We start from the raw sequence: 23664 nt of genomic DNA on the forward strand, positions 1-23664 counted from the left end.
CCGGTACCCAGCAGTACCTTTTTCCCGTACTTTAGTCTCAAAAAATGCAATCTACCTACCTCGGTTGTAATTTTTTTTTTCTTCCAAACTTCAAATGATTTATTATCATTATTATTTATTTAGAACAATTTGTTAAGCGTTGTCTGCATCTAGCTTTGTAAAGTGTAACCACACGTGCCATCGCCCCGACTGCTTTGTTGTTGAATCAAGTCAAATCCTAGGTAAGCGTGTATAATAATATTCATTCAAACACATTCATTGGCCCGTTTACACTAATGAATGCATTTGTTGTTAGAAACACACTGACGTGTGTGTGTGTGTGTGTGTGTGTGTGTGTGTGTGTGTGTGTGTGTGTGTGTGTGTGTGTGTGTGTGTGTGTGTGTGTGTGTGTGTGTGTGTGTGTGTGTGTGTGTGTGTGTGTGTGTGTGTGTGTGTGTGTGTGTGTGTGTGTGTGTGTGTGTGTGTGTGTGTGTGTGTGTGTGTGTGTGTGTGTGTGTGTGTGTGGGGGGCAGGTGATCGAGGAGATCGAGGAGATGATGCAGGAGTCTCCGGACCCTGAGGACGATGAGAGCCCCTCGCAGTCGGACCTGTCCCTGCTGTCTCAGGACCTCCACACAGTCACCCGCTCCAGCTCCAACACCAGCTACGAGGACCGTCAGTACTGTTCTGTCCGTCTGTCTGTCCACGCTCCATTAATCACATTTCTATTTCATCATGAAAATAAGATAATAATAATAATAATAATAATAATAATAACTTTATTTGTATAGCACCTTTCATACAGGGGATTGCAGTAATTACATCAGTAAGAAATAAGACATAAAATCTGTGTAAAACGAGCAGAAAGTGGGATAAAATAATGCAGATATATTAATCAAATCATATCGGAACCTCACGTTCCAATGGGCTTCTTGAATTTCTGTAATCTGTTAAGATAATCGTCATAAAATGCCACGTTGCTCTCATTTAGTCCCGTGTTGTGAATCTAACGCACCCTCCCTCCACAGCTGTGCGCTCTGCCCCTCCCTCTCAGGCCCACCCTCCCTCTCTGCCCCTCCCTCTCAGGCCCACCCTCCCTCCACAGCTGTGCGCTCTGCCCCTCCCTCTCAGGCCCACCCTCCCTCCACAGCTGTGCGCTCTGCCCCTCCCTCTCAGGCCCACCCTCCCTCTCTGCCCCTCCCTCTCTGCCCCTCTCTCTCAGGCCCACCCTCCCTCCACAGCTGTGCGCTCTGCCCCTCCCTCTCAGGCCCACCCTCCCTCTCTGCCCCTCCCTCTCAGGCCCAGGTAGGTTCAGTTTGTGTTGGGAGGGAGGACGGAGCTATGGTGTGTTTCTCCAGGTAATAAACATCTTTGGTAACTTGTTGAAGATGACAGAAATGCAGCCTTTGGCCACGAAAAGGTCAAACTAATTCCGTCGTCGTCACACGACGCGAGGCTCGACGGTGCCACGGTTTCATTTGCGCCTAACGTGGTCATTGGTCACGTCCACCTGAGCAGAGTCTCCTGGAACACGGCTAACGGCAGCAAATGCTCCAACGATTGATTCGAACTTCACAAAAAAGATGGAATACGTCATTGAGTCAGGACTATAAATACAAAACGTAATTATTAATGATACAAATATTGTCTTAATTATCATTATTCAATTCCACGGATGTCTGTAGTATCCGCAATCCCCAATGACTTGTCCCAGAGAACGCTGTTGAAATCACGGGCGCACACCGGTCTGTCCGACTTACAACTGCCTTTTCGAGTAAATCCTACAAAGAATTTACAATACAAAGCCGTTTGAGAATGCCGAATAAGTACGCAAATCGAGTTACGAAGGAATTCCTTAGTCACTTTTACGTATGTCCGTTCGAGAATGAGGACCAATGTTACCATGGTGTTATTCACTGTCAAAGATGGAAAAGAAAAAAAGATAAATAATAATAACAATTTACTCAAGCCTAGTAACAGACACAATAGTTCTGATACTGGGAATACATTCCCTGAGATCCATAGATGTCCCTAGACCTTGTAGAAGTGGAGCAATCTTCCATTTATTTAGATATGTATTTTAGGCTAATTCTCTGAAAATATGGCTTGGGCTTAACAGGTTAAACTGAACATTCCTTGGCAACAGTTCCTTCCTTAGGTAATAGATAAGCAAAATGCATTATCATCCACAGCTACGTTAATTAATTGAATAAGCCTCCTTTGATATATTCCTGTCAATGCATCAGAAACGGATGGTAAAAACAGAGTGTAAACTCATCCATCACACAGTGTAAACTCATCCACCACACAGTGTAAACTCATCCACCACACAGTGTAAACCCATCCATCACACAGTGTAAACTCATCCATCACACAGTGTAAACTCATCCACCACACAGTGTAAACCCATCCATCACACAGTGTAAACTCATCCACCACACAGTGTAAACTCATCCACCACACAGTGTAAACTCATCCATCACACAGTGTAAACTCATCCATCACTTGGTGTAAACTCATCCACCACACAGTGTAAACTCATCCACCACACAGTGTAAACTCATCCATCACTTGGTGTAAACTCATCCACCACACAGTGTAAACTCATCCATCACACAGTGTAAACTCATCCATCACTGGGTGTAAACTCATCCATCACTTGGTGTAAACTCATCCATCACACGGTGTAAACTCATCCATCACTGGGTGTAAACTCATCCATCACTTGGTGTAAACTCATCCACCACACAGTGTAAACTCATCCACCACACAGTGTAAACTCATCCATCACTTGGTGTAAACTCATCCATCACACAGTGTAAACTCATCCACCACACAGTGTAAACTCATCCACCACACAGTGTAAACTCATCCATCACTTGGTGTAAACTCATCCATCACACAGTGTAAACTCATCCACCACTTGGTGTAAACTCATCCATCACTTGGTGTAAACTCATCCATCACACAGTGTAAACTCATCCACCACACAGTGTAAACTCATCCACCACACGGTGTAAACTCATCCACCACACGGTGTAAACTCATCCATCACACAGTGTAAACTCATCCATCACTTGGTGTAAACTCATCCATCCCTTGGTGTAAACTCATCCACCACACAGTGTAAACTCATCCATCCCTTGGTGTAAACTCATCCACCACACAGTGTAAACTCATCCATCCCTTGGTGTAAACTCATCCACCACACAGTGTAAACTCATCCACCACACAGTGTAAACTCATCAACCACACAGTGTAAACTCATCAACCACACAGTGTAAACTCATCCATCACACAGTGTAAACTCATCCATCACACGGTGTAAACTCATCCATCACTTGGTGCCAGCTCCACAGGACAGCGGCTGCACTCACACTCACATCTGTACTCTTACGTAATGCAGAGTGAGACACGAGCAGACAGCGATTACTGCTGCATCATGGTCCCCACGTCTTGCATAATATCTGCCTCTGATACAGTTACTGAATGATACCGGAATGTACATTCCTACAGTACCCTTTAGGCTTATACTAGATTCTTCCCTCAGATATCTACATATTGACCCTTAGGGATGGGTATTGATTTTTTGAATATTCAAATACCGGTAGAATAGTTTATCGAATAGAGATGTAAGGCAAAGCCTGTCGACACAAAAAAGTGACATTTACACACAATTATTTCTGAAATATTTAAGAGCATTAATTGAAGCCTTCGGTTTGAGTTTACTGTATCACACGTCTCATTACCGTGCAGTACAATATGATGAACATCGAATGGGTTACTCAACATGTGATTTCAGATATTGTGACATTATGGTTATTATGATCCTTCTGAATATCACGATACTAGTCCCCACCCCTTATTGACCAGCCTGAGCCCCTATGCCTTATAATACACATGAGATTTCAACCATATGCAACTTCACATACATTAACAAAGTCGGCCCTTGCAGAACATCTCATATGACTATTGTTTCTCGGTCTGTTTCTGCTTCTTCTCTGCCTTGCTGGCCTCGTTTGTGTTTTTTATTTATTATTATTTCAACCGGTTAGCTCTTTTCTTGATGTATAGTATATATTTACGTTTGCTTTTTGTTTTATAAGCGTCATTTTGCAAGTTGTTTGAAAGAGCATTTTTTTTTTTTTTTTTTTTTTAGATTCAGATTCAGAGTTTTATTTGCCGCATGGAATCATACACTCAGAGTTTCTTCATTACACAATCATAAATAACATCCCATGGACAAAAGGAGCAGGAAGAAGAATAAATCTTATAATTACCTGCCCCTTATTCCTAAACTAAAAAACATTGTATAAGATGAGGAATTTGCATAAAATCTAGCTTTTATCTAGATTCATTGAGTAATTAAATAATAATTGACGGATGAATGGAGTATGAAGATAGTTTGGTGTGACCCCTCCGCCCCCAGGCCTGCGCCGGCTGTCTGTGTGTGAGCTGACGGAGGCCCTGGAGGACGTGGAGGCGGCCATCCGGCGCTACAGCGAGGAGCTGATCCAGGCGCTGGCGCTGCGGGACGAGCTGGACTACGAGAAGGAGGTGCTGCACCCTTTCACTGCCGCACTGCAGAGGGTTAACCCTTTCACTGCCACACTACACGGTTAACCCTTTCACTGCCGCACTACAGAGGGTTAACCTTTCACTGCCGCACTACAGAGGGTTAACCCTTTCACTGCCACACTACAGAGGGTTAACCCTTTCACTGCCACACTACAGAGGGTTAACCCTTTCACTGCCACACTACAGATGCTTAACCCTTTCACTGCCACACTACAGACAGTCCCTTTCACTGCCACACTACAGATGCTTAACCCTTTCACTGCCACACTACCAAACGGTTAACCCTTTCACTGTGACAACACAGAAGGTTAACCCTTTCACTGTGACAACACAGAAGGTTAACCCTTTCACTGCCACACAACCAAACGGTTAACCCTTTCACTGTGACAACACAGAAGGTTAACCCTTTCACTGCGACAATACAGAAGGTTAACCCTTTCACTACCACACTACAGATGGTTAACCCTTTCACTGCCACACTACAGAAGGTTATCTGTAGTGTGATAGTAAAGGGTTAACCTTCTGTAGTGTGGCAGTGAAATGGTTAAGCCTTATGTCACTCTCTCACATCTGGTCCAAGTCCTCGAGTCACTGGAGTTGGGCTGGAGGAGAGAGAAACCCCCCCCATCAGTGATGCGTGGCCCCCAGGAGACCTTCTGGTGGTGATGCGTGGCCCCCAGGAGACCTTCTGGTGGTGATGCGTGGCCCCCAGGAGACCTGCTGGTGGTGATGCGTGGCCCCCAGGAGACCTGCTGGTGGTGATGCGTGGCCCCTAGGAGACCTTCTGGTCGTGATGCGTGGCCCCCAGGAGACCTTCTGGTGGTGATGCGTGGCCCCCAGGAGACCTGCTGGTGGTGATGCGTGGCCCCCAGGAGACCTGCTGGTGGTGATGCGTGGCCCCCAGGAGACCTGCTGGTGGTGATGCGTGGCCCCCAGGAGACCTGCTGGTGGTGATGCGTGGCCCCTGGGAGACCTTCTGGTGGTGATGCGTGGCCCCCAGGAGACCTTCTGGTGGTGATGCGTGGCCCCCAGGAGACCTTCTGGTGGTGATGCGTGGCCCCCAGGAGACAGTGGTGCGAAATCTTCTCTGCGAACAGGAACTATTCCATTTACGTATTGGAATTGAGCGACACAAATAAAAATAATATATTATTTGTAATGCATTTCCTTCTCCTCCTTGGTGGTACTGGAAGGTGTTTTGGATCAACATTGGTGTCCAAACTTATGTTGTGTTTATCTGACCTTGATTTTCTACTGGCAATTCACAATGAGCAGTAAACTGCCTTAAATTAACCATAGTAGATACTAACTAACTAACCCTAGTAAATACTAACTAACCATAGTAGATACTAACTAACCATAGTAGATACTAACTAACCATAGTAGATACTAACTAACCCTAGTAGATACTAACTAACCCTAGTAGATACTAACTAACCATAGTAGATACTAACCAACCCTAGTAGATACTAACTAACCATAATAGATACTAACTAACCCTAGTAGATACTAACTAACCCTAGTAAATACTAACTAACCCTAGTAGATACTAACTAACCCTAGTAGATACTAACTAACCATAGTAGATACTAACTAACCATAATAGATACTAACTAACCCTAGTAGATACTAACTAACCCTAGTAAATACTAACTAACCATAGTAGATACTAACTAACCCTAGTAAATACTAACTAACCCTAGTAGATACTAACTAACCCTAGTAGATACTAACTAACCATAGTAGATACTAACTAACTAACCCTAGTAAATGCTAACTAACCATAGTAGATACTAACTAACCATAGTAGATACTAACTAACCCTAGTAAATACTAACTAACCCTCGTAAATACTAACTAACCATAATAGATACTAACTAACTAACCATAGTAGATACTAACTAACCATAGTAGATACTAACTAACCCTAGTAAATACTAACTAACCAACCCTAGTAGATACTAACTAACCAACCCTAGTAGATACTAACTAACCCTAGTAGATACTAACCAACCCTAGTAGATACTAACTAACCAACCCTAGTAGATACTAACTAACCAACCCTAGTAGATACTAACTAACCAACCCTAGTAGATACTAACTAACCATAGTAGATACTAACTAACCCTAGTAGATACTAACCAACCATAGTAGATACTAACTAACCCACTCCCTCTGTGACTGCAGGTGAAGAACAGCTTCATCTCTCTGCTCATCGACGTCCAGAACCGACAGAAGGAGCACCGTGAGCTGCTGAGGAAGAAGAGGAAGATCAAGAGCACCATGACGACGGGACCCAACGGTCAGAGGGTGGCCAGCACCCACGTACCAGGCACGGTGAGTCAGAGGGTGGCCAGCACCCACGTACCAGGCACGGTGAGTCAGAGGGTGGCCAGCACCCACGTACCAGGCACGGTGAGTCAGAGGGTGGCCAGCACCCACGTACCAGGCACAGTGAGTCAGAGGGTGGCCAGCACCCACGTACCAGGCGAGGGTGGCCAGCACCCACGTACCAGGCACGGTGAGTCAGAGGGTGGCCAGCACCCACATACCAGGCACGGTGAGTCAGAGGGTGGCCAGCACCCACGTACCAGGCGAGGGTGGCCAGCACCCACGTACCAGGCACGGTGAGTCAGAGGGTGGCCAGCACCCACATACCAGGCACGGTGAGTCAGAGGGTGGCCAGCACCCACGTACCAGGCACGGTGAGTCACGGCATGCACACACACACACACGCATACTAATGCATGTTGACAGTAATCATGTTTTTAACCTCTTAAGCCCTAGCCATATTTTCTGAAAATCGGCCTAAAATTACATTACATACCGTTACTGGAAGATTGCTCCACTTCTACAAGGTCCATTTGCATGTTCTTGGTATCCAGGGACATCTATGGACCTATGAATGTATTTCCAGTGTCAGAAATATTGTGTCTGTGACTAGGCTTGAGTAAATTGTAATGAACCAAGGAAAGAATATACATTTTCTTTTCTTTTTTCATCTTTGACGGTGAATAACACCATGCTAACATTGACCAGACGTGAAAATTGCCACTGAGCTCATTCAGCACCAGATAAAGTACTGAATTTTGCCATCCGGACACATGCAATTTGAAATATGAATATAGAATATCAGGCCTATAAATGACCTTATTATGGCCAACTTACACATCTATGGATTGGGCCAAATCTCCTTTTTCCAATGGCAGAGTTCAATCTGGATTTAGTACCACCAGGCGCCCCTGACAGGGCAGCAAAAACCGTGAATGAAATCTACTGTAAGTACAGTTACTTTTGTATATATGTCCATATCTCCGCCATTCTTTACCGGATTGCAATGCGGTTTTTTTCTAGGCGTTCACAGAAAGGTAAAGAAACAATATACGTTGTATTTTATGGCAATAAACACGATTTCTGCGTCATTACAGAGACGCGAGCAGCCAGAAATAATAATAATAATATAATAATAAATCAAATTTATATAGCGCCTTTCATAGAACCCAAGGTCGCTTTACAATCAGGACAAAAAATAGGGCAAGGAAAGTAGGGGGGGGGGAAGAGGGAAAGTAGGGGATAATGGACCTAATTTAATCTAAAACTAACTGATGGGGAAAGCCTTGGTGAAGAGGTGTGTTTTTAGAGCGGATTTGAAGGTGTCCAGGGTTGGGGCGTTGCGGATTTCGGGGGGGAGAGAGTTCCAGAGGGTAGGGGACGCCACGCTGAAGGCTCTGTGAGAGAGTTCCAGAGGGTAGGGGACGCCACGCTGAAGGCTCTGTCCCCAAAAGTCCGTAACCTGGTGCGAGGGATGGAGAGGAGACCTAGATCAGAGGATGGTAGGTTCCGGGATGGAGTGTACTGGTGGAGGAGATCAGACAGGTACCGGGGGGCGAGGGCATGGAGGGACTTGTAGGTGAGGAGCAGGAGTTTGAAGGTGATGCGGAACCTGACTGGAAGCCAGTGGAGATGGATGAGGGTGGGGGTGATGTGCTGCCAGGGCTTGGTGTGAGTGAGAACCCTGGCAGCTGAGTTCTGGACGTCTGAAGGAACGTGAGAGGTTCCTTCACATCTAAAAAAACGATGATAATAAAATTCCCACGGCTGACTGTACAGTTACTCTCCTTCCTACCTCCCCTTTCCTCTCACTTCTTCTTCTTCCTCCTCCCTCCTCCCTCCTCCTCCCTGTAGCTGCTCACCCTGGAGGGACTCTCAGCTGTCATTCAAAATGGCCTCCGGCAAACTTTCGGCAGTACAGGAGGGGACAAGCAGGTGCCCCCCCCCTCTTTCTCTCTCTCTCTCTCTCTCTGTCTCTCTCTCTCTCTCTCTCTCTCTCTCTCTCTCTCTCTCTCTCTCTCTCTCTCTCTCTCTCTGGCTTTGCTTCTTTCACACTTTTATGTCTTTCTTCCTCTTTTGTTTTCTTTTATTTCTGCATGATTGTTTATTTCCTTTTTCCACAGCTACAGCTGGCATTTTGCAGTCAAGTCACATTTGTCATTTTGCTTTATGGCTTTCCTCTTTAATTTCTTGTCTTGCTGATTGATTTAAACAAATCCCTGTCTTTACATTTCGTCTTCGGTCATTCTGTCTATTCCATTAATAGATTCTGCCATTAAAACAAAGCGTTTCATATCCACCTTCCCTGGTTTTATTAATAAATTCTGCCATTAAGACAAAGCGTTTCATATCCACCTTCCCTGGTTTTATTAATGAATTCTGCCATTAAGACAAAGCGTTTCATCCACCTTCCCTGGTTTTATTAATAAATTCTGCCATTAAGACAAAGCGTTTCATCCACCTTCCCTGGTTTTATTAATTAATTCTGCCATTAAGACGAAGCGTTTCATCCACCTTCCCTGGTTTTATTAATGAATTCTGCCATTAAGACAAAGCGTTTCATCCACCTTCCCTGGTTTTATTAATGAATTCTGCCATTAAGACAAAACGTTTCATCCATCTTCCCTGGTTTTATTTATTGTCATAATTTTTTCTTCTTTTTTTTGCCGTATTTGTGGACTGCCGGTTACTAGAACCAGAGTCATTCAAATGGGTTCTCTTTATTTCTAACCAATAATCTTGTATCTCTCACTGCCCCTCCCCAAATTATAACCAATCGCATGCCTTAAAAGGATGTATGCAGGCCAGCACTGACCAATCAGCTTCACTCACCATTGGTTCAGGAAGCCACCAGTGACACTGACTACAACAACTACTCCTTCATGTGTTAGTTCTGATAAACTACTCCTTCATCAGCACATTGAACTATGTGTTAGTTCTGATAAACTACTCCTTCATCAGCTTATTGAACTATGTGTTAGTTCTGATAAACTACTCCTTCATCAGCTTATTGAACTATGTGTTGGTTCTGATAAACTACTCCTTCATCAGCACATTGAACTATGTGTTAGTTCTGATAAACTACTCCTTCATATTGAACTATGTGTTAGTTCTGATAAACTACTCCTTCATCAGCACATTGAACTATGTGTTAGTTCTGATAAACAGTAGTTTTGTACAGTGATGATCGTTGTGTTATTAGGCTACTGTACTCACACTGACCTGTATTACATTACATACATTACATACCATGCAAGTTTTATTTGTCCACATATTCAAATATCAGTTATTAGGTGTGGTGCACCGATACCACTCACTGCTGTCCTAAAGATAATCAATTATCGATATCTTTTTTTTTATCCAGTTTTTCTCCCATCCCAATTTCGTGTTTCCAATTCTCCCCTCCCCTGTCTTGAACGTTGCTCGCATATGCCCCCCACTGGTCGGTTGTAGGGAGGATAGAAGCCTTGCATCACGTGTCCCCTCCGGTACACGAGGAGGCAGCCTGTCACATCTTTTCACCTGCCAGCGCTCTCATTGGTGAGGAGTAACGTGTGGGAGGCTCACACTACCCCCGCCACTTCCTGTCTCTGCTGTGCAGGCGTCCCCCAACCGACCTGTAGGAGTCGCTGTCCACAACGTCCACCCATCGACTTCCACCCGCTGACTCTGCCAGTATGACGGCCGGCCCAAGCCGGAGACAATGCTGACACCCGGATTCGATACCGGAGTCTCTTGCATTGGTGACGAGTGCAATCTCCGCTGCGCCACCCAGCCGCTACCAATTATCGATGTATTGATAGATACACAGTACTGATGTAATCCATTACTTCTACTATTGATGGATACACAGTACTGATGTAATCCATTACTTCTACTATAGATACACAGTACTGATGTAATCCATTACTTCTACTATAGATACACAATACTGATGTAATCCATTACTTCTACTATAGATACACAGTACTGATGTAATCCATTACTTCTACTATAGATACACAGTACTGGTGTAATCCATTACTTTTACTATAGATACACAGTACTGATGTAATCCATTACTTCTACTATAGATACACAGTACTGATGTAATCCATTACTTCTACTATAGATACACAGTACTGATGTAATCCATTACTTCTACTATAGATACACAGTACTGATGTAATCCATTACTTCTACTATAGATACACAGTACTGGTGTAATCCATTACTTCTACTATAGATACACAGTACTGATGTAATCCATTACTTCTACTATAGATACACAGTACTGATGTAATCCATTTCCCTTAACTTTTGCGATCAACAGTATGTAGACCATTAGTTTGGGGTCATAATGGACAACGATTGTGCTTTTCCATAAATCCAGAAAAGCACATAATGTCTCTTGTCAGATGTCAGTATTGAGACATGTCTTGTCAGATGTCATTATTGAGAGACATGTCTTGTCAGATGTCAGTATTGAGAGACATGTCTTGTCAGATGTTAGTATTGAGAGACATGTCGTCTTGTCAGATGTTAGTATTGAGACATGTCTTGTCAGATGTTAGTATTGAGACATGTCTTGTCAGATGTTAGTATTGAGAGACATGTCTTGTCAGATGTTAGTATTGAGAGACATGTCTTGTCAGATGTTAGTATTGAGAGACATGTCTTGTCAGATGTTAGTATTGAGAGACATGTCTTGTCAGATGTTAGTATTGAGACATGTCTTGTCAGATGTTAGTATTGAGACATGTCTTGTCAGATGTTAGTATTGGGAGACATGTCTTGTCAGATGTTAGTATTGAGAGACATGTCTTGTCAGATGTTAGTATTGGGAGACATGTCTTGTCAGATGTTAGTATTGGGAGACATGTCGTCTTGTCAGATGTCAGTATTGGGAGAAACATGTCTAACCTGCTATCAGCCTAGTGTTGGAGAATCCCTGATTCTTATCATTTTGTCCTCCCTACCCAACAACCTCCATCCTCCTCCCTCTCTTCCCTCTCCCCTCTCATTGGTGGTGATGAATGACTCTCTCTCTCTCTCTCTCTCTCTCTCTCCCCCCCCTCTCCCCCTCTCAGTATCTGACCACAGTAATCCCCTATGAGAAGAAGGCAGGCTCCCCCTCAGTGGAAGACCTGCAGATTCTCACAAAGAGTGAGTATCCCATGAAGCCAAAGCAATGATTTTATCCAGATTATTTGATTATTGACACTTCCACAAAATGTATTAATCTAGCTACTAACTGGGGAGACTGATACATTACAGACAAAGCAATATAGCCGGACGATCGGTCATGATGGTTGACCTCACGCTGGTTAACTGGGCGTCAACCCCAGTCCTGTCGCAGCTGCTCAATCTCCCAAAACGTTGGAGCAAATTTCCAAACTGACCTTATTTGGACAAACTGACTACATATTTGGAATCTAAATGGATACATTCTCGACTGAAAAAATAGCATCCACGGAGCTAATGATGCTAATGATGGAGCATCGCCGTCGGTTGTGTGATAGTAAAGGGCTACCCTTCTGTATTGTCACAGTGAAAGGGTTAACCGGCTGTCGTGTGGCAGTGAAAGGGTTAAAACGGCGCTCCGCCTTGGTAAACGGTCGGCATATCTGCCGAGCCGACTGTGGCAAAAAGAACGCCAGCTAGTTGTTAGTGTGTATGTTGCAGCCAGGAGGGTCCATTTTATTTGGAACATTATTAATAATAAAGATTTACTAATAATAACACAAACTATTTAAATTGAAGTGTGTCTTACTTTCATATTGCCATAGCCCACTTGTTAACCGTTTTATAAAAGCAATAGCTCCCTTCAGGCCGTGGCTTATGGTTATTATATCACAGCTGAGGGACGGCCACACTACACCCCTGTGCTGTGATATAATAACCATAGGGCCTGAAGGGAGCTATTGCTTAATCACTATTCATTTATTGCATTTCTGTAGTGCTTTTCGAGTACTGGTACCACTCACAGGGTTCGCACAAGGTCCTTGAAGTGCTTAAAGTGCTTGATTTTTTTGACCAAAAAAAGTCAAGGCCTGGAATTCCTTGAAAACAGCACATTTTTTAACAAGGTGCTTAAAAAGTCCTTGAAATTCAAACCAACCTTTCGCATTGAAAGTTTTGTTCATCCATGATAAAACATTTCTGAATCAAGAAATGTAATATTTTTATTTGAAGTGTAACTAATTGTCGGAAATTGGTTTTAAGCCATAACTATTGGATCAGATTTATTTTCTATAAAAAAAACTGCATTTAAAAGTGAATTGTATCCTTTTAAATGCCCTTTTAAAGTGAAAAATAGTGCTTAGAAAAGTACTTGAATTTAATTTTCTGTGGGAACCCTGCACTCAAGGCACTTAACAATTAAATGACTGCATACATGATTCAGTACAGGTGGCCCCAGTAGAAATCAAACCCCCAACCCTGGCAGTGATAGTGCCATACTTTGAGCACCAAGACCACAATGGCGTGATGTTTGTTTATCCGTCTTGTAAACACATAGCTAATACCCTGGTGTAATATTATTTGTGCATATATTCAGTAACCGCTGGATGAATCGGTCCTAACATTTGCTTTACGTATCGAGATTCATCAAATTTGGTCAAAAGGTAACATTCTATGAAGCATGAAAACTTTGCCTAAATATTCAGGATCAAATCTTTTGTTAGAATGAATCATTCACCTCCCGTGCCTCTGAACTTTGACGCCACAAATATTTTCCTACTCTTGACTTTTTTCATACGATGTTAGTTTTGTACTTTTAACATTTAACTTTCCTTTTCGCCACTGCATGACTTACAGTGGCACTGTTTACCTCTGAACCTTGAACCCATAATCATAAGTGTCAGTAGGGATGATCCGATATTGGTATCGGCCGTCGATATCACTAAAATCTAAACACTAAAACACAGTGAGGCATACAGTTTATTAATTGAATGAATGAAGTTTATTTTCTGTCTTTGTTTACAACAAATCAAAAACACACTTGTGATCCTTTACAATTCTTAAAAACAAAATATATTTTAATATACATTTAACACATTAACTGCCACAGAGTTTGCCCGTCTCATACCACTCTCTGCCACCACTCTAAGCCTATGGAGATGTTTACCTTCTTTGCAGGGCTATAACTTTTAAAATTGTATTGCTAAATTGACATTACTATGGCCCATTCAACATCGATTATCTATCGTTCAGGATGTAGGAACGTTATACTTTTTCATTCATAGATTCATACGAAAATACGTCTAGAATATAAATATGTTTTTATCGTTTTCTGCAGTAATTCCTAGAACGTGAGTTATAGGCATAAACGCATATATAGATTATCAACTGCAGTTTGTTGCCAATACACGCTATATTAAAAATGTCAACTGTACATGAACCTAAACGTTATGACTGATCATGCGCAGATGAACGGGGGGGGGGGGTCGTTTATAATTCCGTGAGCGTCAGTAAATGCTTTATGTAGTATGGGTGATATATTGATCAGAGCAGTTTGCATTAATAATAATAAACAATCACGCTGAAAATGCCATCAGCGTCCTCTTACCGTTCGCCGATGAGACTGGAGGAAAAAGATCCCACTTATTTGACGTGGATCGCCTAGATCCATTTCCGGTTAGTATAATAATAATAAACGTCCAAATCATATCGATTCTTGAGTTATGGCAGCGATCCATATGTACGGACGTGTGTCTAGAGTCCCGCAACAATATGTGAGTGCCGGACGCATTTCCCCGGTACACAGAGATCACCAGAGATCCATTTCCGGTTGTAACTCACCCGATCACCACCAGGCGGCAGTATTGAAGCGTTGCAGAGTTGTGCAGGCTCCCACTGTATCAGCCGAGGCTGGGTGAGGGCATTCTGAATACCATGGCGAAAAAATGAAATATGACCTCAATAACGTTGTACGCCGTGGAATGGCAGAATTAGGATGACCTTGAAACACGGTGTACAACGTTTTTGGCACAGGATGTGTTAAAAAAAATTGGAATATATATATTTTTTTTTTACTTTTTTGAGAAAAAGTTTTGAACAATGGGTATCGGATCGGTATCGGGACTGAAAAACTCTGATCGGTGCCCTAAGTGTCAGCCATTAATGTTCTGTTTTCCTCCCCCCTCCAGTCCTCCAGGCCATGAGGGACGACAGTGAGAAGGTCCCCAGCCTGCTGACAGACTACATCCTCAGGGGTGAGACTCACCGTCACCTCCACTAGTAACCCTAACCCTATCTAACTAACCCTACTCACCGTCACCTCCACTAGTAACCCTAACCCTATCTAACTAACCCTACTCACTGTCACCTCCACTAGTAACCCTAACCCTATCTAACTAACCCTACTCACTGTCACCTCCACTAGTAACACTAACACTAACACTACATCACCTTCACCTCCACTCATCCTCAACTACATCATCACCTTCACCTCCACTCATCCTCAACTACATCATCACCTTCACCTCCACTCATCCTCAACTACATCATCACCTTCACCTCCACTCATCCTCAACTACATCATCACCTTTACCTCCACTCATCCTCAACTACATCACCCTTCACCTCCACTCATCCTCAACTACATCATCACCTTCACCTCCACTCATCCTCAACTACATCATCACCTTCACCTCCACTCATCCTCAACTACATCATCACCTTCACCTCCACTCATCCTCAACTACATCATCACCTTCACCTCCACTCATCCTCAACTACATCACCTTCACCTCCACTCATCCTCAACTACATCATCACCTTCACCTCCACTCATCCTCAACTACATCATCACCTTCACCTCCACTCATCCTCAACTACATCACCTTCACCTCCACTCATCCATTGGCCTAAAAGAGAAGTAGTTCATCACTTTCAACTAGTGATGTTCGATATTGGCTTTTTTACCTATACCGATATTGTCCAACTCTTAATTTCCGAAACCGATATCAACCGATATCGATATATGCAGGGTTCCCCCCCCCCCCCCCCCCCCCAAAACGGAATAATCTCAGGTAATTAACATTACATATGTCTTGTCGTGGAATTAACACATTATGCATACTTTTGACAATAAATAAAATCAGAATTTGTTCTTACTTGCTTGCCTGGGTAAATAAATGTTAAATAAATGTAAAAAAAACAAATTTAATAAAAAAAAAAGATTTAAAACCGATACCGATCATTTCCGATATCACATTTTAATGCCAATATCGGTAGGCCGATAATATCGGACATCCCTACTTTCAACCCTTTCACTGCGACGATAGAGAAGGTTAGCCCTTTCACTGCCACATGACAAAGGGTTAGCCCTTTCACTGCCACACTACAGATGGTTAACTGTCTGTAGTGTGGTAGTGAAAGGTTAACCTGTAGTGAAAGGGTTAAAGACTGACAGTTATCATGTCTAATGAATTATAATGTTAAAATATAGAAAGAATGGAAATGGTCACGCTCTTGAAACCCTGTTGAAACTTTCTTTTCTCCATCAAACGACAGAATCTGTGGCAGATTTTTTGTTTGGTTACTTTAACCCTTTCACTACCACACTACAGAAGGTTAACCTTTCACTACCACACTACAGAAGGTTAACCTTTCACTACCACACTACAGACGGTTAACCTTTCACTACCACACTACAGAAGGTTAACCTTTCACTACCACACTACAGAAGGTTAACCTTTCACTACCACACTACAGAAGGTTAACCTTTCACTACCACACTACAGAAGGTTAACCTTTCACTACCACACTACAGAAGGTTAACCCTTTCACTGCCACACTACAGACGGTTAACCTTTCACTACCACACTACAGAAGGTTAACCTTTCACTACCACTAGATAATGTTAACCCTTTCACTACCACACTACAGAAGGTTAACCTTTCACTACCACACAGAAGGTTAACCTTTCACAACCACACTACAGAAGGTTAACCTTTCACTACCACACTACAGACGGTTAACCTTTCACTACCACACTACAGAAGGTTAACCTTTCACTACCACACTACAGAAGGTTAACCTTTCACTACCACACTACAGAAGGTTAACCTTTCACTACCACACTACAGAAGGTTAACCTTTCACTACCACACTACAGAAGGTTAACCCTTTCACTGCCACACTACAGACGGTTAACCTTTCACTACCACACTACAGAAGGTTAACCTTTCACTACCACTAGATAATGTTAACCCTTTCACTACCACACTACAGAAGGTTAACCTTTCACTACCACACAGAAGGTTAACCTTTCACTACCACACTACAGAAGGTTAACCTTTCACTACCACACTACAGAAGGTTAACCTTTCACTACCACACAGAAGGTTAACCTTTCACTACCACACTACAGAAGGTTAACCTTTCACTACCACACTACAGAAGGTTAACCTTTCACTACCACACTACAGAAGGTTAACCTTTCACTACCACACTACAGAAGGTTAACCCTTTCACTACCACACTACAGAAGGTTAGTCTTTCACTACCACACTACAGACGGTTAACCTTTCACTACCACACTACAGAAGGTTAACCTTTCACTACCACACTACAGAAGGTTAACCTTTCACTACCACACTACAGAAGGTTAACCTTTCACTACCACACTACAGAAGGTTAAAGTTGTGAAAGGGTTACCCCTTTGTCGTGTGGCAGTGAAAGGGTTAACCTTCTGTATTGTCGCAGTGAAAGGGTTAACCATTTGGTAGTGTGGTAGTGAAAGGGTTAAGTGTGCAGTCTGGCACCAGCAGGTTACTTTGAGCACACCAGGGGAACTTTTAGGCACACTCTGCCCCCTGGTGTTTGAAAAATGTCATACCATCACACCCCGTCATAAAAATGTCAATCCATAGAGATGGTATTCCATTACATTCTCACCACAGACATCTTGGTAGGCACAACAACGGGTGAAATGTAAATCAAATGACAACTATATAGCCAATGAGCTTCCTTTTTATGGCCATTGCGCCATTTTGGTATGAATTGAATCACACGTCAATTAGAACACTACGAACAGGAGACTTTCTTTTTTTCATCTTGACTTGTGCCCTCCTTGTCTTTGGTTTCTGCTGCGTTGTTCTCTTGCTAGCTCTGGTATGAGAGCGCTGGAGGTGGAGGTTTGTAGCACGGACACACACACACACACACAGTCTCCTCTAGTCCCGACCTGCATCACGGACACACACACACACACACACACACACACACACACACAGTCTCCTCTAGTCCCGACCTGCATCAAATAGTGTTTGTAAATCGTTCTCAGCTTTAGTTTTAACATGCTTAAGAGCGCCAGATGGGTGGGATTTGCTACTGGGGGCTATACAGCAAGTATTTGAAAGTGAATTTAGTGTACTATTTTAGAGTATTTGAAAGTAGAATAGAATAGAAATAGAAATACTTTATTCATCCGAGGGAAATTTGGCACTACAAATCACTCACAGTAAACGGTAAACATTTAGGTAGACAAAACAAAGTCACGAATAAGAATAAAAATAAGCCTAAGAATAAGATACGGTCTGGGATTTACATTTCCTATGTTATGTATATATATTCTAATATAAAATATACAGTAAAAATTTACAGTAAGTGTAGAGTAAGTGTAATATTGAACAATGTTGTTTTAAAAGTAAAAGTCCAGGAGGATGGTCACTGTCACCCTGTGCTCAGTGATGCATTATAAAGTCTGATGGCTGTCGGAATGAAGGACTTCCTGTGTCGTTCAGTGCTGCATCTTGGGAGGCTTAGTAAATGTAGTCTCACTATTAGGTGTTTGACAACTTGCCTTGCACTGAATCTGAATGATCATGATGCTGTAAATCCCATAGAATGATATAACCTTTTCATTCATCAGCCTCAGTGGATGGTAAGTCTCATGAATGCACCTTAGTAGTTATTTAATAGTTCTACCAGCCAAACAGAAAGTTAAAATGAAAAAGACCTTTAACAAACCTCAACCCAAATGTACCAGTATTTAGCCAGTGGCTGATATATCACCCTGAACCTTAGCAACAGGGTTTGGCCGAGTGAATCCACAGTCCCTTGCTCCTCAATAGGAAACCAACCTAGATTTACCCTGAAGAACTGGTCCGACGCGAACCGTTTGTTATACAAGTATCTCAGAGAAATTTCAAAGGTACTCACAGTTGCACGAGGGTTTTGGACAGAGAATCGCAATGGTTTGAAAGCTCTGCGTTGCTAATAAACATTTAAAAAACTGTAAACTGGTCAACACAGCTTTATTTCCGGCTTTGGATGCCTGAACCATGTGATCACAGCGCAGGCGCATCAGGCAGCTAAAGCCGTTTTGAGCAGTGTTGACCAGTTTATAAAAATGATTTAGAATGTTTATTAGCAACGCCGAGCTTTCAAACCATTGCCGTTCTCTGTCCAAAACCCTTGTGCAACTGTGAGTACCTTTGAAATTTCTCTGAGATACTTGTATAACAAACGGTTCGCGTCGGACCAGTTCTTCAGGGTAAATCTAGGTTGGTTTCCTATTAAAGCATTACATCACGCTTCGGGCCTAACGACCACCCCTAGGCATGGTCTAATTCTCACAATCCACGACTGCACGTGGTGTAATGGCTTTTATACAACTGGCGCATTCATCCAACCTTATTGCTATACAATAAACACACATTAATTGAAGATTTATTGAAAAAACCATCCGCCAGAAAAAGTAGTTTCCAAAAAAATAAAATAAGAGAAGTTGCCTCCATGTGGAAGCAGCTCGGAAGTGCATCCAACTGTTCTCAGTAAGACATCCAACAAACTAAGACATCCAACTGTCTCAACTAGGCATCCAACAAACTAAGACATCCAACTGTCTTTCAACTAGACATCCAACAAACTAACACATCCAACTTTTTTTTTTTAACCTACTTTCTATAGAACTTCATTCTTAGATGCTTCTATAGAAAGTAGGTAAAACAACAACAAAAAAAGTTGTATTTGCCCTATAGGGGGGGGGGGGGGTTCTTTTCCCTATAATAGTTTTTATTTATTTATTTTTACCTACTTTCTATAGAAGCAGCTGGGAGGTGCGCTGTTTTAAGTGAGCGTGGATTATTGAATTGATTGATTGAATGCTAATTTTATTACTGTCCGCCTTGTTTCCAACTGGTTAAGTTTAGGCCCTCTTTCGAAGTCGCTCTCTTTCGAAGTTGGTTAAGGTTAGAGTTTGGAATCAGGGCTGGTGGTCTATCGCCCTGCTCTAAAGACAAACTCTAACCTTAACCAACTTCGAAAGAGAGCGACTTCGAAAGAGGGCCTAAACTTAACCAGTTGGAAACAAGGCCGACAGTAATAAAATTAGCAATCAATCAATCAATCAATCAATTAAATAGTCCACGCTCACTTAAAACAGCGCACCTCCCAGCTGCTTCTATAGAAAGTAGGTAAAATAACAAAAAAATTGCAATCAATCAATCAATTCGCATGATTTTTATTTTGTTTCACAATGACTCATGACTAGGGATGTCCGATATTATCGGCATTAAAATGTGATATCGGAAAATATCGGTATCGGTTTTCAATTTTTTAATTTATTTATTTTTTTACATTTCTATAACCTTTATTTACCCAGGCAAGCAAGTAAGAACAAATTCTGATTTTATTTATTGTCAAAAGTATGCATAATGTTGTGTTAATTCCACAACAAGAGATATGTAATGTTAATTACCTGAAATTATTCAATTTTTTGGCGGGGGAAACCCTGCATATATCGGTATCGGTTGATATCGGTATCGGAAATTAAGAGTTGGACAATATCGGTATATCGGTATCGGTAAAAAAGCCAATATCGAGCATCCCTACTCATGACCCATCAATTACATCATCCAACATTGTTTAAGAAACTAAGACATTCGCCGTGACAGAATCGTTTTTCATTTAGTCTTTATGACCCTATCACCATATCCTTTCGTAACGTTTACTGTCCGGCTTGTCCGCCATCATGCTTTCATTTCTTAAAAACTCGCACGGCGGAGTGATAGTAATGCGGTTGTGGGTGGGTCCTGGGACCAAGAGCGTTGGGTTATGACAAATACCCACGTGTAAATTTACTGTTTCAGCCAATCAGAATTGAGAAATTTGCATGCCGTTGCATAATGAGGAGCAAGGGTGTGGATTCACTCGGCCAAACCTTGTTGGCATCACAGTCACGAAAGAGGTTACCTGAACCTCAACCCATGTGATATTCTTAGCAGGTTAAAAACACACACTAAGAATTATTCTTCAAATCCAATTTTGATCCAGGTCGGGTAACATTCGTCTGTGAGCCCAGCTAAACACTGTGTTGTTCTTTCACCCTTTGTTTCTCTCACAAAATGTCTACAGTAACACTCTGTCACTAAACTTTATACAGTAACTCTGTCACTAAACTTTATACAGTAACTCTGTCACTAAACTTTATACAGTAACTCTGTTACTAAACATTATACAGTAACTCTGTCACTAAACTTTCTACAGTAACTCTGTCACTAAACTGTCTACAGTAACTCTGTCACTAAACTTTATACAGTAACTCTGTCACTAAACTTTCTACAGTAACTGTCACTAAACTTTCTACAGTAACTCTGTCACTAAACTTTATACAGTAACTCTGTCACTAAACTTTATATAGTAACTCTGTCACTAAACTTTATACAGTAACTCTGTTACTAAACTGTATACAGTAACTCTGTCACTAAACTTTATACAGTAACTCTGTCACTAAACTTTATACAGTAACTCTGTTACTAAACTGTATACAGTAACTCTGTCACTAAACTTTATACAGTAACTCTGTCACTAAACTTTATACAGTAACTCTGTTACTAAACTTTATACAGTAACACTCTGTCACTAAACTTTATACAGTAACACTCAGTCACTAAACTTTATACAGTAACTCTGTCACTAAACTTTATACAGTAACTCTGTCACTAAACTTTATACAGTAACACTGTCACTAAACTTTATACAGTAACTCTGTCACTAAACTTTATACAGTAACTCTGTCACTAAACAGAACACTTACAAGTGCATATATTTTCCCCTGCATCGGCGAGCGTGGTTAGTGCCAGCAGTTCACGTGAGCGCTGTTCACCAGCGCTCTCTGTTCTCTGCGCGCATGCCCTCCTTATTCCCTGTCAGTTGCTGTCTCCTGCTTCACTCCTCCCCTGCCTCTCTCACGCCCCACTGTGGTTCAACTGGAAGTATTGTTACTGACGGCTCATTTTGCTTTCCTCTTTTGTCTTCACAGTTCTCTGTCCCACATAAACCCCAGAGGACGAGTCCGTTGTCTCCAGTCCGTTGTCTCCAGTCCGGTGTGTCTCCATGGGAATGAGGTTCTGGAACATTTCAATGGATGGAAAAGTTACCTCCTTCCTTCCTTTCCTTCCTTCTTTCTCTCCCTCATCCTTTCAGTAACTTTCCTCCTTGTGGCATATTTTCACGTCACATTGTTCTCCCTTGAGATTATTCACATTTTAACAGATATTTTACCCCCTCTCTCTTAATCTATTTATCTTTAGTCCTTTTCATTCGTAATCTTGCGTGTTTTAATGCTCGAGTGCTATGATTATATATATATATATATTCTTTTGTAAGGCTACGTTCACACTGCAAGCCTTAGTGCTCAATTCTGATTCATTAATTAGTATGTTCACTATCAGAATCAGAAAGGTCTTTATTTGTGAAGTAGTTTTCACATACAAGGAATTAGCTTTGATCGTTTTCGGTGCAACATTAGCGGACAGACTCAGACAGATAATACAATAAAGAGGTGGAGTAAGATAAAATGAAATATGAACTAAGTTGAGCACAATAGAATAGAATTATGAAATAATAAAATATAGTCCAGGGCTGTACAACTGTAAATAAAGAGGCTGAATAATATTAAATGGGATATAAACTAAATTAAATATAGCACAATAGAATATATCAGATTTTTTATTTTTTTTTCTAAATCTGATTCCAGTGTGAACTGGTCACATTCCTGAACTGACTAGATTTGTGCATGCGGGTCAGATCAGGAATGTGACCAGTTCACACTGGAATCTTTATTGTTAATTGGATTAACAATAAAGAACATCTGAGTCACACATGAGCAAAGAAATCAAGACGTGGGCCACTTTTGGGCTGCAGTGTGAACGTAACCTGAGTCTGCATGTTAATTTCTCAATGTTAGCCAATAAGCAGTATTACTCATAAGGACAACAAGTCACTCGCTGATTAGTCAGTGGCTGTTGAAACAGTGAAAGGACATGAAAGCCACTGGGCGTGTTCCTTTTTACATTCAACGTGAGCGGAGCCCAGAAGAGGTGGCGAAATAGTTTCTTTGTCTAATCAGGAGTCAGTTTTGTCAATTGAATGCATTTCATCCAATGGGAATCCTCTTTTTAATTTAATTTTAATTTTTTTTGTATTCCTTTTTGGAGCGCTTTGATTTGATAATGGCATTAGTTGATTGACAGTAGATGATGTCCGTGAGAATCTGAGGTCTGCTCGTGTCCATATAGCATTTTTCTCTGGGCGCCGGCGTCTTTCTTCAGTTGTTCCCAGTGAGGAGTGAGAGTATCTGGCAGTAACTATGCGGCCTCCTAGAGGAAAAGCGCTGCTTCCATTTTTGTTTTCATTTCTTTTTTCAGTGCACTCCGCCTTTTTTCTGTGACCGCTCCGAGCACTTCTTCTGATAGGCTGGTGTCGTCACTGTCGCTCCTTTTCAGACAACCAATCGTATCGTGACAAATGGTGTCACGCACCCACGCATCCCCCTCGCGCTAC

At 42.0% G+C, this 23664-nt stretch overlaps 1 protein-coding gene across 1 annotated transcript in view; it reads left to right on the forward strand.

The window, feature by feature from the left end:
* The window catches only part of fez2b (fasciculation and elongation protein zeta 2b), a 31361-nt gene extending 8540 nt beyond the window's left edge, over nt 1-22821 (forward strand). The window contains exons 4-9 of the mRNA XM_084315371.1: nt 513-654; nt 4409-4536; nt 6745-6894; nt 11958-12033; nt 15018-15083; nt 22142-22821. Of these exons, the coding sequence (XP_084171497.1) occupies nt 513-654; nt 4409-4536; nt 6745-6894; nt 11958-12033; nt 15018-15083; nt 22142-22158 (579 nt within the window). The 3' untranslated portion in view covers nt 22159-22821. The remainder of the gene's footprint in view (nt 1-512; nt 655-4408; nt 4537-6744; nt 6895-11957; nt 12034-15017; nt 15084-22141) is intronic.
* The last annotated feature ends 843 nt before the right edge of the window (nt 22822-23664 follow it).

The sequence above is a fragment of the Notolepis coatsorum genome (assembly GCF_963971535.1).
Source record: "Notolepis coatsorum genome assembly, chromosome: 5".
Lineage (NCBI taxonomy): Eukaryota > Metazoa > Chordata > Actinopteri > Aulopiformes > Paralepididae > Notolepis > Notolepis coatsorum.